The sequence below is a fragment of the Cupressus sempervirens genome, chromosome 3 (assembly GCF_028749045.1).
Source record: "Cupressus sempervirens isolate cs-2001-9-10 chromosome 3, ASM2874904v1, whole genome shotgun sequence".
Taxonomy (NCBI): Eukaryota; Viridiplantae; Streptophyta; class Pinopsida; order Cupressales; family Cupressaceae; genus Cupressus; species Cupressus sempervirens.
The window spans coordinates 944,858,038-944,878,168 of NC_143120.1; the positions used below are offsets into that span (position 1 = coordinate 944,858,038).

The following is a 20,131-nucleotide window of genomic DNA, read 5'->3' on the forward strand; positions in this document are numbered from 1 at the left end:
CCACCGGCAAATCTTTGTGTTATGGTTTTCTTTCTTTGTCTAATTTCTATATGCATGGTTGGCTGCAATATTGTTATTTACATGATATTGAATCTGTAAGTGTAGAAGATTTTAATAGGATTTGCATCATACTTTCCTTATGAGATTAGTGTAGGAATCTGTTTCCGCACTTGAGTTACCGTACAATGGCAACATAGGCTAAGATCTAACATTAGGAGGAGTGGAGATGGATCTTGCAGGAGTATGTGTTATTGTTGCACTCCTAACTGGTGATAGAGATACCTAGGATTTGAAAATGAGAGGCCAGTGTATTAAAAATTACCTGTAGAAGATGCCCTTGTATGAGCTTTGGGCATGAATCACAACAACTTGGTCTAGAAACCAGATATATTGTAGGATAGAGTGGCCAAGTACTTGAAAATGGACCTCTTGAAAGCCTAAAAATACTAAGAGCAACACTATCTTTTTAGCATGTATTAGAACTTTTCTTCCTTGACACTGGTGAACATATAAAACTTCAAGAGTGTGTCCCGCCGGGCATGCCAAAAACTATTGTCACAAAAGCTTGCACCCTTGTCCAAAGTTTTTACCTAAGGACAACCTTGTGAAACATGGAAATAACCTTCAAGTTGTGGGACTTGAACTATAAGGTCGAGTCTCTAGAGAAGGCTGACTTCCTTTGCTATTAGGATGCACCTAAACAACACTTGGAGAGGAAAAGGGAGAAGGAATGCATGAAAGCAACTACCTAATCTATTTTAAGGGGGTGATGTACAATAATAAAATGTTAAATCTTATCTCTACCCATACATTCATAGTTAACAATTATGACACCAAAAGATATACAGATTCAGACTTGTTTTAACATATCAATACCATGAAGATCAAACAACCAAACGAGTGACACAAGAATTTTTTTTTCACTATATATCATTCATAGGCAAAAAGAGATATAGTCATGCAAATTACAGATCCACAATACATTGAATAGAGGCAAATAGATCTTGCACAGTACATCAATAGCTGAAAGAGATAAGGCAGAATATCATGAATAGTTTAGAGGCAAAGGGAATTTACAATGTACATGCCAAAACATGCCAAGAAAAATAGAGAAGAATCAACCCTTCAAAAGATTACAAAATGCGCTTTTATAGCTTAAACATAACTTAGATAGCTTCTACCTTGAGACAAAACTTAACAACTGTATTCAAGATGACAGAGAGCAGTCACTACAAATCTGGGAAAGATATGACCATGACACACATCCAAATGCAGGAAAATCACTTACTCACCAAATAGAGCCCTCGAGAAGACAAAAATGAAGACCATTAATGTTCTGACTGATTAGATGGACCAACAAGAAACGATGGAGTGCCTCTCTTCATTTATTAGACATAAGGAATAATGAAAATGGTTGCAGGAGATTGAAAAGATTAGATCTGCCATCAAAGAACTGCTTCCTTTGTCATTAGTTTGCCAAATTAGCTGAGTCATCAGTCAACTTGGAGTCAATCTTTAGACCTTTCCATGTGGACCAATTGTCCTTTATTATTTTGCCACCTTGCCAACATTCAACTTTTATGTTTCATGTTTGACCGCCCGTGATCGCAACTTTGCCACCAACTTTCTTCATTAGCAGTTATTACTTGCGAAATCGTGACCAACTATCTATCACTACTTCGCAACTTGTCTTCAACATTTCCCACTGACCATCGCAAGCTTGTGAAACTGAGATCCTAACCTGCATTCGTGTTGTTGCCATCTTAACCCGAGGTTCACCTCTTAACCTTGTGACCAAGCAAAACAAAGGAAATCGCTCGATTGCAACTCTGACTACAGTTCTTTCTTAACACATTGTGATAGCACATTGGCCATAGATTTGAAAGCTCTAACGGTGAAAAAATACATCTCTTAAGAACTGAAGGTTTTGCTCTTATCGCACTGTCGCAACTTAAACCATGGCCTATCAAATTAACCTTGTGATTGAGCAAAAATAATGCAATTGCCCTGTCGGGACCTTGACCTTGGTTGAGCCAACTAACTTTGCGATGATGCGAACATAGTGCCATCACGCCTTTGCCACTTGAACCCTAGTTAATGCTTAACCTACCATGATTGTGCAAACCAAAGGGTGATTCACATGGTCCCAACTTAAAATGTTTCAAAGGCATGACATGAAAATGAGGCCGCAAGACTTAGGACAGAAGGGTATAGCCAAAGTTTTTTAAAAATAGATCCTTATATAACATTTGATCATTTGAATATTTGAAAAGGTATGACCATTGGACATGTTTGGCAGACAAACTCAAATTTTTGTGGGAGCGCAAATATGGTTAACAGTTGACCTAACAGTCATTTGAAGGACTTAATAGTCTATGTAAATCCTTTAACAAGGTGACATTCTAAATGGAATGATCAAAGTCCTCTAACAAGGCCACTCCTAACAGGGTGATTAAATCCTCTAACCAGGTCACATTTAACAATGTGTATTATAAACCTTCAACAGGATTGGCTCCTAATAGAGCTCACTTCGAAAAAGTGGTGACATGTTGCTGGTGGTTTTTCCCAAATTGGGTTTTCACATAAAAATCATAGTGTCAAACTTGTGTTGAATGCTTCATATGTTTTACATTTGATAAAGTTTACATTTGACAAAGTATGTTTGAGATAGTACAATAGATACTGAGCAACAACAGTATAAGTATAACAATGAATGTTTTATTTTTGATTGTTCAAATGGTACATATGGACCTTGAGTAACTGATTCACCCCCCCCTTAGTTATTCTAAATATTTCTAATAGATTCATCATCATTTAATTGATCTACCTTGAGGCTTCACTTAGAAGAATTTGATACTGGCTCAACAAGCTCTTAAATAATGTCTTAGAGATCTCTCAATTTTATACAAACATAATGGGCTAAGTTGAATTTATTACAAATATTCATTCTTTACCTATTCAATTTTGCTATTCAAGATTATTTTTTTGTGCTACATGAATTTCACATAATCTAGAAACAACAAATAATCACTTTAGAAAAGTTGAAATGTTCATTTAAAAATAGGATTAAGAATTTTTTTAATTAGATAGAAAAGGAAATAGATATCTTCATTCATGTTTGAAGAATGCTAAGTAAGAGTCCAATGTCAAATTTTGGTTGTGCCTATAACCCTCCATGATCTTCATATACACACAATTTAGATTTATTAAACTTAAAAATTTATATTGTACTCAATATATTTTGTAAAAAGATTTTTATTTCATCAATTTTAAAACATCAAGAAAAGAAGTAGCAGATCAATTAGTAATGCATATACACCATATTTATAATTAGTTTTATATAAATTGTATAAATAAATTTATATTTTTTTATTTTTTATTGATTATTCGTTCCACCCCTAAAATTCAGTGATTGTCTATTTGTTTAATTGTTTACTCTATAAGAAGTTTAAAATCAAAACAAAACTAGTAAACTGGTTTTGATTCTGATAGAAATTGTTCCATATTCGTCGATCTCCGTGCAAAAATAAGTGTTTCGAGTGATGTTTCTGCGTTACTAAATTTATCGGGGACGCAGGCTAATGAATTGCGTACCCAAAAAAAAACAAAATCAAATCGCTTCACAGACGAGGTATGTACGGGCTTCCCTTGTTGCTAAGCTGTAATTCGACATTCATTCACTCTGCAGTAGAATTTTTTATACGTTTCTAAACCCTATTTCTTCACTCTCTCAAGTTTTCAAGTACCATGAGTAGTGGTGCGTCTCCATGACAGTTTAATCACCCATACCTATCTTTGTTATTGCGCGAGAGAAAAACAGGAAGAGTAGATATCCTCTCCCTGTTCCATTCACGTGTTTGAAACCCTACCTATGATGAAGAATCGTCTAAAGCTTTCAACCATATATTTAACTTATGTCAATTTGAGCATAACGAAAGGCTTTGTAAGGGATGAGTGACCCTCTTGGAAATTCAGGTTATGCGTGTATAGATGACAGTTAGTTCATTTGGCTACTTCAAACTTCGAACTGTCACCAGCATCACCTGCTGCATTCAAATGTAATAATTTCTATTCACTTTTGCACCTAAACATTATCAAATACCCTTCCGCAGGTATGCATAGCCTCCGATTCCGGTAAACCCATAACCAGAAGTATAGCAACGTGAAAGTGATCGGGATATCGGTACTAACCCAAAACCTATGATCAGACAAAATGATCTCTTTCCCCTTTATTCTCTGAACTGCTCTCAGTGTTACATCGTCCACGTTGTCATTGATTATCCTACTCCATCTTTCTTTAGTACCCCCCCCCAAAGAAATCCACTTGCATTGGGCTCTTAATTAGTAGACAACGTATAGCCGAATCCATTTGCAAAGACAAAACCTGTGGAATCGTTCCAAGTCAGGAAAGGGAGGATGCAACCTATGCTAAATGCTGAAGAAATAGGAAGACCGAAAAGGCTGCCAATTTGACATCAACGGGAGGATGTTTTCATGCTCGTCTATGCTTACATGTTTGGAATTCATGTCCATGAGGGTCGCAGATGTGCTGGTGTTCGATTTTTTCATTCGCTCCCTGCACTATAATTATGTGATTGCAAAAGATCTATAGGTGGATTATGAGGAAATATAGACAATAAAGAGATACATATTTTATGATTATAGCTTTGAATATTGATCACGAATTTTTCAGTAATTCATATTTATTCATGTTACAACATTGGGAACAGTATATGCTTTTAGCATTGATCTGTACATTTCTCTTCATGAGTAGTTTGATTCTATGAACTATTGCTAATCTCTCTAAAAATGCTTCCAGGACGGATTGAGAAGCAACAGAATGATGAGAGGTTATCATTATATTCAAAGTCTTGCGGGCTGTAGAAAAGAACACACGTGGATGCTACCTGCAACCATGGGACTGAATTGGTGGCACATAATTTCATTAAAGAGGAAGTACCTATACAAATTGTCATTGTGATTAGTTTCTTCAAAAAGGAAGAAATGACATTCAAAAGGAGACTATACAGCTACAAAAATTAGATTGAGAGGGAGCTTGAATGGCAAGGGGAGAGTGTTAGATCCTTTTGCTGAGGATGAACAAGCTCATGTAGTAGTATGATTGCTGAAGCTCCTTGTTTGGTCAAACTTGGAATCAACTTTTTATTGTGTTAATCAAAGCAATGAGAATGTTGTTCCTATGAAAGAGATTCCTATCAAGAGAGAGTCTCAACTTATGTGATTCTTATACATGTTGTTAACGAGTTCTCTGTAAGGGAGAAAATCCCTTGTTAATGAGTTCTTCTTCGTGAGGGAGAAGTTCAAGGTGCAATTTTTTGTTAATGAGTCCTCCATGAGGAAGAAGTTTGAGGTGCAATTCCTTATTAACAAGTTCTTCTACGTAAGGGAGAAGTTTGAGGTACAATCCCTTGTTAACAAGTCCTTCTCTGAGAGGGAGAAGTTTAAGGTACAATCCCTTGTTCCACCCTTTGGGAGTTGCCATTGTGGAAGTTGTGTGAGACTCCATGACTTAGCTCGTGTAATTCACCCTTTGGGAGTAGCAATGGTGAATGTCATGTTGAGATGACAATATCACATTGAGATAGTTTGTGATAAAGTTTTGTTGTTGACATTTATGGGTGTAGCCATTGTGTTTATCACAATGACATGAAAATCTGGAATAATATCTCTTCTGCCAAGAGGAAGTGTTAATGTTTGTAGCTGCAGTAGATAATATTCTTACCTATGATGGACATGTTGTCTTCATTGTTGATGCGCGGTTTGAATTTGCTAATCATGGTTATTTTTAATTTGTTCCTTTGTTTAAGTTCAATCACTCTGTTAGCTTCATTGTTCTCTATTAATCTATATTGGAACCTAACTGACTCATCATTGCCAACTCAGATGCCTTTGTGATTCATCTCATGGTTAATATATGCAAGACTTTGTATGCTTTGAGGGTGAATTGGCTATTCTTATAATCATCATTGCTCTCGCATTGTAAGTCAATGAACAAGTGTCAAATAGCATTTATCTCGGGTGAATGTGCGATGTATGAGTTCCTCTTCATGTTTACATTCATCGCTGGAGGAACTCGTAATGTCTCTATGAAACTGTCACCAACTCATACATGGCAATGGTAATGACACTTCAGTTACCAACTTCTTCTCAAATTGATACCATTTTAGTTGGCTTGTGATTTGGAGTAGAGCCAATTTTTGGTATTAGAAAAGTGGAGTGCGACTTTCGTAGGAAAGATGTCATTATGTAACAATCAGATTTCCCGAGTCTTAATTAACAACTAACATATAGTTATTACTTCAATTTCATAGGAAGATAGTTAAATCAGTTTTATTCATATGAAAGGGATTGACGGTTAAAATTAGTTTAACAAATTTTTCTTAACTAAGAACTTAGAACACTATCATATGAATTTACTACAGAAATTGAAATCCATATACCATGGAATTTGGATCCGAGAAATTATTGTAAGAATGCTTCTGCAATCGCCTAGATTAGTCAACAAATACCACTATAACGACTATCATTCAATACTTCCATATCAAAATCAAATGACGTTTACTATTAAATACCACTACATAAAATTAGGGCATCACAAATCACTGTATCAATTAGGGCATTGATTACCATTGAATCAGTTAGGGCTTCGAAAACCACTGTATCACTTAGGGCTTCAATCTCCATTGGATCATTTAGGGCATTAGATACCATTGTATCAAATTAGGGCTTCAGATACCACAGAATCAATCTAGGGATGCTTTAGATACCATTGTATCATTCCTTTCCTTTCAATTGCTTAACTATGGCAATAACTCAAGATTAGAAAATATGCTCATATTTATTATTCATGTAAGACAATCCATAAATCTATCTTTCGCATCTAGGTGTAAAATAATCGTAATGATGAAAAAACTCAATTAATCTTACCTTCTTGCACATACATCATAAAAGTGATAATACCTGTATCCGACAACAATTGAATGTATAGTTTATCTTTGTCTGTTGTACGTCTGACAACTTGGGGAGAGGTGAAACAATGTTAGTGGCTTAACCACCCAACCTCGGACCATAACATATCCCCACACAATCTCTAACAAGAAAGGCCCTTCCTACTTGGAATTGGACTTGGAACATCTTTCATCTACTGGGCAATTTTGGTATCACACCATTTGTCTTGGCAACAGGAGGTTACAATTAACAGGATCATGCATGAGCTATTAAGTGTTTCATTATTCAAATCTGATTTCATTGTTGATTCTTGCAGGTTAATTCCACCTCTTCACCCTTCCGTGGCTTCTATGCCCAGGTGAATCCTAGGTGTTTGAAATTTTATGATCACTTTGTTATTATTTACACCTCTTCACCAATTCTATGGCATCTTACCGGTGAATTCCTCAGTGTCTGTAAGATTGTAATCATTCTATTTTTATTTACACCTCTTCACCATTTCATGGTTTCATCGCTTGGTGAACCTAGGTGTTAAAGATTTTAAGAGCATTCTGTTCTTTGTTTCGGGAGTTATAATAGCATGGTTATTGATAATGGTTCATAAAATCATTTAAAACTCGTTCAGCTACCATTCGGTTTCATAAATGATATTTCAATCACAGAGCTAAAAACTAAGAAGATCTACAATGGAACTCTATGAAATGCAAGAGATTAACAACAAGGTATTTTGCATTTAAACAATGTATAATTGGCTGTATTCGGACTTCGAAAAGGAAGGCTTATGATATATGAATGCATGTATTGTTTTATTTACAGTCCTGGCAATGTATAGCTGGCTGCAATCGAACTTATACTTCAGAAAAGGAGGAATTACGAATGCATATATTGTATTATTCACAGTCCTAGCAATGTATAGCCGGCTGTAATCGGACTTATATTAAAAAAAAAGGAAATAGGAAATACAAATGCATATATAATTCATGACTTGGGGTTGTGCTTGAGGTTTGTCTGGACGTGGCTCCTCCCGTCCTCAGCTGGAACTCTTGTTAGCTATTTGTTCTGCCTGCTAGTAGAGACTTGATTTCAGATTTCGAACGCTAGAGTAGTAAGGGAGAACAAAGTAATGTTGGCTGTGTAGTCAGAAAGAATGCTTCGGCTGGGAATGAATATACTCGGATTGAATTGGGAAACATAGCAGACAATAAAAAGGAGAGAAGAATTTCAGAAATGTGTAAACAAATGGAATAATAAAAGTTCGGCTCCTCTCATGGTTTCCTTAAATGAAGAGCAATAGGACTCCTTGGCTCCCACCGGTTACAAAAAGATTATTTCCCATTCGAATTCCAAGCATTAAATTGATTGGAAAAAGAGAAGGAAAAGAAAATAAAAAGGTTGGAAGAGAAGTTGGAAAGATTAAAGTTTGATTATTACCAATTTATCATGCCAAGTGTTTTAATCGGTTAAAAGCAAAGAATATTAAAAAAAGGAAAGAATAGAGTTGAAAAATTGTAATTCGAATATTATTAAAATTCAAACGTTATTATATCTTGAATATTATTATTTATATAAGCACATGTAAATATATTAATGAGGTGAGAACACCTAATTATAATATAATGGTGCAATTTCATTTTTATATCAATATGCACGTATATAGATATATCTATTATAATAATATGATGAAAGATTATTTAACTTCTTTTAAGGTACGTTTTATAATTCAATTATTTTAATTAAATTATTAATTTAAACAGCTCATGCGGGTCCCATAGATGTATCCTATTTTCAAGTTGGTAGGTCCTCAACCCATTTGCCTAGTGATGGTGATGTTCCCGACTGATTCTTTTCTGACAATGCTTCCACCCTTTCGACATGCTTCCTACAAGGAAATTCTCCACAGTTAAATTATATTATCATAATAAATTATTTAATTATAAATAATCACAACGGTTAACCATCTTCTCAATTTTATGAATTAGTGATTAATAATCAACTAGCATGTTATCTTCACTTGAAATTATAACGACTAACTATCTTACCATTTCATAGGATTACAACCAATTTAACTGTCAACTAACTTCATGTGAACCTCAACGGGTATATTTCAAATTAGGTCAAAAATTGGAATGTAACACATTATATTAATAATATCAGATTCCACAATCCATTTTCAATGATTTTTGTTTTTGGATTTGATTGTGTATTTTTTTTGACATCAATGTTTCAGATCACACTCGGTGATCCATCATCAAGATCATAGAAGGATGTAAGATGAATATGTAGAATAGCTCGACAAAGGAGAAATAAAAAGACTAGAAGAGAGAGAGAAGCACGCAACACAAAGAACATAAAAAGAAAAAAAGAAAAAAATATACAAAACAACTAAACCAAAAACTAGAAACAAAAAGAAGAATTACAAATATAAACATAGAAGAAAGCATAAATACACCCAAGAGAGAATATTAAAGCAAATAAAAGAAATAAAAGAAAAAACAAATATAAAAATAAAAATGAAAAAATAATAAAAAATGGAGCACAATATATATATAAACAACACAATACTCAAAAAACAAAAAACAAAAAAGAAGTATAAGTTTATATATGTCAGTATATACTATATATGAACAAGCTCAATATATAAAAAGCCTGTTCATATATATGCGTATAAATTTATACAGAAATTAAAAGTTGTCATTATATTGTTGAGACTGTGAGGAGTATTTTACATCAGTAATAATCAGGAGGTTGATATAATGCAACTGTGATTATCGAATATGACTCTGATCATTGTATTGGTGCTCCAGCAAAATTCTGTATCTATTTAGATACTATGTTTATGATCAGATCTTGATTATTCTTATCGTGCCTATATTTTATTTAATATCTGTCAGATACTTAGTGTATTGATTGTACTGTAGGAGTTAAGCAAACTATGCTTGAACTCTCAAGGAGTTAGAAACATCTGAATTGTTTTGATCATCTGTTCAAGATTGAGATCTTTGTACAGAACATTTGAGTTTTTGAATAAAATGATCAATTTTGAGTGGGACTGGAATTTTCCCTCGAGCAGGAGGGTTTTCCTAGGGTAAATCTTAGTGTCTCAGGTGCTTACGTGTTTTGATTTTCCTGCTATTTATCTGTTATTCTGGTTCTTGAAAACTTTAACAGATATTATCTTCTTTCCCCACCCCTTCAGTATTCCCCCTCAAGGCTTTCTTTTTCATTTTTGGACATAGTCTTTTATGATTATTCAATGGGATCAGACCAAACTGGGTTTGAAATTTACAACCGATTTTTGTTGAGTTTGAATGCATAACTTCTCCTCCAATTTGGAAGGGCATGGTTCACCTTCTCACACTGGACAGTAATGATGAAATTGTCTCATCTTCCTCCAAAGGTCCAGTGAGAATTTCTTTTCTAGTGTTTTCAAGAGAGGATTGATGTTTTTCCATTACCCTTTTGACTTCCTCTTCCCTGAATCCATATTTCCATCCCCTAATTCCTGACTAAAATCTGATCCATCTAATGGCATTGCAGATTTCCTGCTACTATTTGGGGTTTCCCCTACCCTTTTTTGGAGTCACCAGGGTGACCACCTTATTACTATCTGGTCCATCGTCGCAATTTAGATTATTGTTGAATGATTGAGTCCTGCTTCCAAATTGGTAATGGTATCATCCTTTGCTCTACTTCCCTGCAACTGTCTTCTGACAATATTTGATCTGCAATTCTTCAATTATTTTTGTTTATCAAACGAGCACCTCTGTACAAAGGCTTCCATATCATGATTGGTTATATGGGCATCAACACATAGTTTATCCTTACAGAGATCCTTTGGATTCAAACAATTCAAAAAATTATCTAATCCCTCTATCATTAACATTATAAACAGATATAATGAGAAATGTTCTTTCCAACAGATATCACACCATTATTTTTAGATGGTGTATAAACAAGTGGCTAGAAGAACTCAAAGGTCTCCACAAGAATTGTTGGTTTCATAGACATATAAATTATGGTGCAATCTTGTTAAAAGAATTTGGCTTATACAATGCTCCAGAATCATTAAGATTGAAAAATCCTTGGAGTTTTGAGTTACATAACAAGTTGCATTTTTGTGATTGGCACCCCATCTCAGAAGAGCTGTTGTGAAAGTTTCAGCATTATTTCTTGTTAGTGACATATATGCCTCTAGGTATTTGTTTGAGAACAAGACAAATTATTTGGGGAACTAGAGCTTCAAATGGCCTGAGTTTTTAATAAAGATAAAACTTGACTTCGTAAGCATTTCAATGCCTCTATATTCCAAGAACTGAATACTATCCACTTGGATGGGATTGGCCTCCAAAAGATGTTATCGAAGATGACATTGTCAAAGTATGATCAATTTTATTTGCCAAATGTATTGAATGGAATCAAATTTGTTAATGTTATAATTCTGTCGGATAAATTATATTTTATATATATGAGATATATAATATATGACAATGTTATATATGGAATAATTAACTTATATTAAGAGTGATATATATATATATATTATTATATATATATTTCATTATAATATATTGAGAGTATATTATTGTGTTATAACTATAACTAATGTAAGTTAACATATTAAAGAGACATGTCTCTTCAAGAGGCATGCCTCTTTATATCATATATATATTCATTGGAATAGTAACTTGCAAAACACATAAAAATTCCACAAGTGCTATTACAAGTTACAGATCGTATTTCACTAACATGGTATCAGAGGAGATTCGAACTCTTAGAATAAAAGATTATAAAACAAACAATGTCTGATCTTCTATATGCGATTAAAACCACAATGGATATATTCCAACCACATTAAATCAAGACATTACTACAGATATGATTTCTCCCAATTTGTCACATACTGCAGATGCCCTATGTGGGTAAAGTTGGCACGGTTATTCCACCTTGCGTAGACGAAGAAGCTCCCTGTATGAAGTGATCTAGCCAAAAACACTCATCATTCATGTGACAATTGTTGCTGCAACAACTTGCCATTGAATACTCACAGGCGTAGTTGTGGTGATTACATCTTGGACATAGACAGTCAAAGTACTGTCAAGATTGGAAGTACAACAGTATCAAATCATGAAGAGAAGGACTCTACTCACATATAAAAGAAAGATCCGTGTACTCTATGTTGACTGGTTGAACTTTTGAGCAAGCTTGTGTTTGCCCTATTTCTTCCCTGCGTGATCTTCACGGAGCTAGGGAAATCGGTCACTTTGGAGAATATGAGAGAATGGTGGTTTATCCCCGTTAATGTTATGATCAGCACAGAAATAGGGTGCATTTTGGGTTACTTGGTAGCTCTGATTTGCAGACCACCTCCTTAGTATTTTAGGTTTACCATTATAATGATGGGGCTCGGAAACACGGGGAACCTTGCAATTGCCATTATTGGATCTATCTGCCATACTAATAAGCAGCCATTTGGGCAACACTGCAATACAACGGGAGTCGCTTATGTTTTCTTTGCACAATGGGTTGCTGTGATTTTGGTCTACACCTTTGTGTACCACATGTTGGAGCCTCCCAAGAAATTTTATGAGATTTTTCCTAAGGATGGGGAGATTGAGAGGGAGGAGATTAGGGATGCAACGGTGCCATTGCTCTTTGAAGCTGAATGGCACGCGATGCATCACAAGGAGATGGAGCATTGCAAAACCCCCTTCATTGCAAGGATCTTCAGGAACATGTCTGAAAATATGGAGTATAATTCTGGAGTTCTGGGTCATTACGAGGAGGAGATGCATGTTGAAGGCAGTAGAAGTCCTAAATCTGTTAGGTGTTTGACGGAGCCAAAAGTGGTGAGAAAGGTGAGGATTGTGGTAGAGAGGACTCCAATACAACATATACAAATACCCAATTAAGGCAAACATTAAAGGGACTCATGTTACGAGAATAACCACATTAAGGAAGGAGAGCACTAGTTAGTATTAAGGTATCGGGTCCCAAATAAGGTACGTCAAAAATTTCCATATAAAAATATATTAGAATTGATATAGATGAGCATGGAATGGTGGAATTTACAATGTTCAGAGGTATTTATGAAATGGAAACCAATCCAAAATGCCTTGGATCTAAGTAAAGACAAGGTCTGCAATCACTTGGAACTATTCCAATGTGATTTAGAATAGTGAGATAAGTATTCTCTCTCAAGATTAATATTTTTTATTTTGCAATCAGGCTCTTATATGTATCCTTGTATGTATTAAAAGTGTTATTTATCTCCTTATGCTTTTGTTCTTTTCTTTTGTCTCTGAGTATGTTCAATAATATAAGAGTGGGAATATAACATTGTAAGGGGAAATGATAACCAATGTTCTATTACCATTTGATTCATCCTTATATGGGAGCAGAAAAGACCTACTCATATTGTTTGACAAATTCGTATTACATGTATCCACTCATTGTAGTCTCTCACTCATTTTGTATTTCTATAATTACTATAAAGAGTTATTTGCCTTGATCTTTTCCTTTGTCTCTGAGGATGTTTTTGTAGGAAAAGAAAATTGGTACATTAGGTATGCTACCAAATATTGTGTAGACTCAATCTTATGATAGTAGTTCCAAAGAAGTTGTGATTTAGGATTCATGAATCATTTGATGATTAGGTTGGATAATGTGAGTTTCTTGAAGCAAATATCCTTGATAAGTGAAATTATGAGAGGGAGTCTGATAGTTCATTAGAGGCAACCTTGGAAAAAGAGAGGGAGCAGAAAATAAAAAAATGCTTAAATCAAACTTTTGACGATATTGGTTCAGAAGGAGTAGACCTTGTTGATGGATTCAACACTAGTCAGAAACTATAATAGCTAAAAGACTATGATTCATGGGATAAAGTCTCATGTATGTAGGCTGGAAGGCTTTATGCTATCAGGATACCCATTGAACTAGGGAAGCATGACATGACTTGCTACCAAGAGATTAGAAGGATGATAACAGATTCAGAGGAAGTCTGATACTTCATCGGAGAGAACCTTGTGCTAAGAGGTCAGAAAAGTTGATATCAAACTAAGAGGGAGAAACCTTATTCTCTGATATGCTTATGGTGAATGTTGTGACAACACCACATGATAGTATTCATGGAGACTTCATGTGAACTTTTGATGTCATACATGTATGAGCCTGTCCCTTGTGTACATCATGAAGAAGTGATGACTTCCAAATGATTATCACTTGTATTAGGAGAAGTTGTTGTAAAGTGACGTCCTTACAATAACTTGTAGCATGATTCATTTTTGCGAAATTGTTTCATGTAAAGACTTTATCTTATAAATCAACAACTAGGTGGTTGATATCATTAATTTGATTATCTACAAGTTGCTTGTATAGATATATTTTTTGGTACATGGTGTATATCTTGCCTTGATATTCTGATAGGCCATTACCACATTGAGTACTTGGTGGATATCATTTAGTTGATGTTCTGATAGGCCATTACTCAGAGTATTTGGTGAATGTCATTTGATTGATATTCTGATAGGCCAATGCTCATGTTACCAAATATGATATCAAATAGTAATTGGTGAATATCATATGTTGATATTCTGATAGACCAATACTTACATGATATCATATTCTAGAAATCTTCTGATCAAAGATTTCCTATATGTATTATTTTTGAAATATTACCTATGGTGTAATATCTATGTGTTTTATCCTTCTTCATTAAGGAGTGTTAATGTTATAATTCTGTCGGATAGATTATATTTTATATATATGAGATATATAATATATGACAATGTTATATATGGAATAATTAACTTATATTAAGAGTGATATATATATATATATATTTCATTATAATATATTGAGAGTATATTATTGTGTTATAACTATAACTAATGTAAGTTAATATATTAAAGAGACATGTCTCTTCAAGAGGCATGCCTCTTTATATCATATATATATTCATTGGAATAGTAACTTGCAAAACACATAAAAATTCCACAAGTGCTATTACAAGTTACAGATCCTATTTCACTAACAAAATTTAATAAGTAGGATTAAGGCGAATATTTTTTACTTTTGAGCTCAGTGGACATATTTGATAAACCTCATCATTTGACCTGTGATGACTTAATGGCTTCTGGATTGTCTCAGGATCTTCTGCAGTCCTCCGCAGTCCCCTGCATAACCCTGTGTACTCTTTTCTTGTTGAGAAACATTGAATGAGTAGTGTCTTGTGAGTATTTTAAGCTACACAGTCATTTTGACAAAGGTTAGAAGCTAATGACTTGGTAAGTTAAACTTAGAAAACTTTCATGATTCATTTCAGATCACCCTGTTGTCATTCCTATGTGCTTTGATCTGCTCTTTGGTAGATACTATCAGGGTGATTGGCCAATCAAACAGAGCATAATCCTTAAGTGACATCGTTTGAAGAGAACAAAGGTGTATGCTTATCTAACATGTTAATGTTCTGAACCAGAATAATATGAAAGCAATATAGAGAATCAAGAGAAGCTTACGAACTGATGACACCATTATTTACCCTGGGAAAACCCTCCTACTCCAGGGAAAAACCCAGCCACTCCCAAAAGATAGATCCATTATTTATATCTCAAAGATAAATACAAGTATTCTTGCTTATGTTTCAAGTCTTCAACCAGTCAATCAATAAGCTTGACTTTTCTCTTATCAAAATAATATTTCAGTCTCACAGATTTCTAAAACCAACTGATTACAATCACAATGAATCAGATAAACAACTGAACAATCACACACTGATCGAAGCAATAAGACAATACACAATATAAATGTGATACTTGTTAATGTTTTAGCCCAGAAATAGAGATAAACAGAAATAAAAGAGCAGAAATAATAAATAGAAGACACAATGCATTTATCCTGGGAAACCCTTTCACTTGAAGGGAACCCTTTCACTTGAAGGGAAGCCACACCAACAAAATATCTGTTTTATTGATCATAAAATGTTCAAGCACAAGGTTTTCACTCAATCGAATTACAATATACCAAGCAATCATCTAAATAGATTGCATAAGACTCTTCATCTTACACACGAAGGTCTCTTTGAGTCCCAAAAATAAGACCCTTCAAATTTCTATACATTCCCTTACACATGCCCCTTTGCATGACGTATGACACGTGTTCTGCATAATATTAACTTAAATATAATCACAAATATCTCTTTCAGCTGAAGATGACCGTAACGGTCATAACAAACATATTTTTATCAGAGATAAAGATATCCATCACAGTTACAAACTTCAACAATACTCACATATACACTTGGTACAACTAAGTATTACTACACAATACACAGAGATATCTTCACAGATATATTCTCAATATATGTTCACATGTGATAATACTACCGACAGTACTCAATTCTCACTGACAGCAGTCAGTACCAAACTTCCTTTGATAACTAATCTGAATTCCTGATACTGCAAATGGATTACCAAATATTAATTGCCGTGATTGCAGATGACAAACAATGATTGGCACACTCAGAACTGCCAAAGTAAGTAGCTCTTCTAACTGTAGTCACCTACACCAATAGCTCACACTGATAATATTCTCATAGCAACAAGAGAACATAAGAGAGGACATAGCTGAAGCAGCACATCCATACTCAAGCATTAACGGTTACAAAGAGAACGATGTGGCATTAATATTAAAACCTTATGAGACCATAAATAATCACCGATGAACATGAGTAGGCACCAGCACCACATCTCAACAAAGCTGGTACAAGCAAAGGTAAGCATAAACATAAACTCCCGACACAGTTGATTACACTTCAATGATGCTTAGTCAGCATGAATGTATGAACATATGAAATATACTCCAGCCACAAAAGGAAAACTTAAGCTGCACAATGACAGGAGAAGGCATGAAGGAGCTTGAATCACAATGCCAGAGAGACACCTGATAAAGAGGTGAAAGGAACCACCAAGAAATGAACTCTCTGAGCAAGTCAACACAGGTACAGAGATCTCTCACAGCTATAATCTACAACATAACAGTGATGTTGTCTAATGCACTTAGGGCCCGTTTGGTTGCTGGAATACAATCATAATAGGAATAGAAAATTAGAATTCATTTTTAATTCTCTGTTTGGTGCGTCAAATCGGAATTGGGAATAGGAATACGTATTCCCATTTTGCCCCAAAATGAGCATTTGTCCATTCTCCAAAATACTTGTAATTGGAATTGCTATTCCCATTCCCATTTTGAATTTTTCTTATTTGAAAATGTTTTCAGATCCGCTTCATTATAACTTCTTGTGGAGCTCCCCAAAATGAAAAATCATGGCCATTTTCAAACTGATGATACTGAAAAAATATATATATTCCTTGGATTCTACTCACGGAAGACCAGCGCACAGTGGCCAACGAATCGCTCAGCAGCGCGATTCGATTGCTCGATTTGGGGATTTGGATTCACCTGTTTTAGTGTTTTTTGCTTCAGATTCTTTTTGCAAACGCCATGAATTTGTTAAAAATAAGCACGTGAGAAGATGAAACCCTCTATAAATTATGTTTTTTCTTTTTCATTCATAAAATTTGATGGGGTTCGAACCTTCAATCTTCAATTCAAGTTTGTGCAACCAAACAAGAGATAAATGGGATTGGATTATAATTTCGCATTCTCATTCCCCATTTCCATTCCCATTCAAATTTTCTCTTCTAATTCCCAATTCCTATGCCTGCAACCAAATGGGCCCTTAAGTACCTTTTTCAATCCTAGTTTGTAGAAGACTCTGTTGATCTATTTAGAGGATCATCTTTGGTACACTAACCAGATAACACTTCCATAGGTGAGATTAAACGTGGAAACTGAACCAATCAATAATCAAAACATGCAGGTCACATTGTGTATAAGCCTTCTAGTTGCCCTGTCTGCAAAAGCAATACTTTATGTATACTAAGTGCTTGATTTTTTCTGAAAACTTTAGATTGCATTAATAATTGTTTGATGGCAGGGAAGATACAGTGATGCTTTTTGAAGCAAGTAGGAAAATACTTAAACACAAGCACCTTCACATCTTTGTAAGTGACAGTATCGGATATACCAATGAGGAATTTCTGACCTTCCCAACTTGGAATTTTTGCCACATGGATAAGGCAACAAGTTTTGTAGCCACCTTTAATCTTGTTGTATTACTATTGAAGAGTTCAAGAGTTTATGATTCTCTCATGGAGGATATTGCAGAGTCTGGAAAATGATACAACATTTTCATCTTCCTCCTGGAAGATGAAATACGAATTTCCTAGTTAGAGCTTTTCTTCACAAACTAAATTTATCTTATTGACTTTTGTGCAGAACTTTCCTCCTAAAGTAGGGGGAAATGGTTAACACTTTACATTTAGATTATTTGTGCTCAGCGTGACTTGTTAATATTAAGTGTAGTTTTAAGTGCAAGATCAATTAACCACTCTTATTTAGGACTCGAGTATTTTCTTTCTGCAATATTTGGTGTTAATGTATGGCAGCAACTGATATATGGATTTATCCTCTATTTAGAGGCCTTTGGTGTTTGTGTAACAGATATATCGATTTATCCTCTATTTAGAGGCCTTTGGTGTGTGTGTAACACTGATTGAGTTATAGACTTTTAGTTGTCATCAGATCTATCTGAATTGAGAAAATTTTGTGTATCTTCTATCTGCAGTTCATTTATTGTTCTCATGTGTCCCCATTTTGGATCAGTTCACTGTTATGATTTGTTGGCTGATGTGAAACGACAAACAGCCTTGCGTGGATGTTGAACCCATTTTTTTCTCTTCTATATCATATGGTTTGAGCTTGGATTTTGACATTTATGCTCTTTCATGTTGTTATTAAGCACACATTTCAGCTCGTGGGGTTTGTAACTTTTTTCTGTTTATATTTTAAATACTTTATCATGATTGCAGGTTTTGTTAAATTCTGTCTCACTATAAAGCTACATCAGTTTTGATTTTAGCATGGAGGAGGATAAAGCAGTTGCTTATTATGATGAACTGGCACGCAAAGGTGGGGGTGCAGCCAGATTTAAACAAGGTCTTGGGTTTTCAAGCCAGTCTTCTCAGGGACCCCCTAGTAAAGGCAACACTCCATCTTCTTTGAGTAATTTCGTGAAGGCAGCAAGCCCTGGCAAGGCAGATTCAATGGGCAAAGAAATCAAGATCGAAAATATTAGAGAAAAGCTCAACAGAAGAGGTCAAAATGTCCTGGACAAACACAAGGGAAGGGATGTTGCCAAGAGTCAGCATTCAAGGCACGAAGGCAGATCATCTGAAAATGGTGAAAGAGATAGATCAAGGAGTTTGTCACCACAAAGGATAAATGAAAAATCACATGAAAGAGATGCAAAATATTCAAGACACAGAGATTGTCATTCACGGAGCCCATATGACAAGCATAGAAGACACAGGTCAAGGTCTGCAGGGAGGTCTTCCAAACACAGCGGTAAAAGAAGTCATCAAAGAAGCTATTCACGCAGCAATAGAAACAGAAGTACCTCCTCTGATAGAAGTAGGAATCATCAACGTCATAGAAGAGTTAGGCATCGATCATCTAGTACGAGTAGTAGCAGTCAGACACATAATAACAACTACCGAAGAAAAAAGAGAAGAGAGCGAAGTATCTCCTTCAGTGGGTCCGAGGATGAGGGTAAGAGTCCACTATACAACTCACGGAGGAGGGGGAGAGGCAGGAGTAGGTCACCTGCTTCTCGAAGGGATCACTCTAAGGAGAGAACGAGGAAACGAAATAAAAGCTTATCTCCTAGGCAACAAAGAACAAGAGAGGAATGCCTTCCTCAGAGAAACAGAAAGATAGAAGATGCAAAGTTTTTGGGCAGGCAGAATGGGAAGGAAACAACATTGAAGAGCAATGCTAGTTGTCTTAAAGAAAAAGCTCAGACTGTTGATTATTCAAAGCTAATAAATGGTTTTGATTCCATGGTAAATGTCCTTCTGATTACAATGTTTTTTACTATTTGTATTATTTTCTTTATTATCAAGTGTTGAATATTTTAATCAGTCATAGAAAATGTTACCTTTTTATAGTGTCTAACATGTGAAAGCATTTAGTTGCATACAATTTCTTGTTACAGGTGGGCCAGAAGAGTGACAATTATCATGTGCAGTTGTACATGATGACTATA

The 20,131-nt window shown here is 34.9% G+C and overlaps 1 protein-coding gene and 1 pseudogene across 2 annotated transcripts in view; both read left to right on the plus strand.

Annotated features, from left to right (window-relative positions):
- Nucleotides 1-3,467: 3,467 nt before the first annotated feature.
- LOC149569860 (serine/arginine-rich splicing factor) overlaps nucleotides 3,468-20,131 on the plus strand; it is a 79,951-nt gene continuing 63,287 nt past the window's right edge. For both annotated transcript variants that reach the window (XM_089822576.1, XM_089822575.1), the window contains exons 1-2: nucleotides 3,468-3,631; nucleotides 18,897-19,928. In XM_089822576.1, the coding sequence (XP_089678702.1) occupies nucleotides 18,948-19,928 (981 nt within the window). In that variant the 5' untranslated portion in view covers nucleotides 3,468-3,631; nucleotides 18,897-18,947. The remainder of the gene's footprint in view (nucleotides 3,632-18,896; nucleotides 19,929-20,131) is intronic.
- LOC149569861 (protein PIN-LIKES 2 pseudogene) lies at nucleotides 12,150-12,942 on the plus strand (annotated as a pseudogene).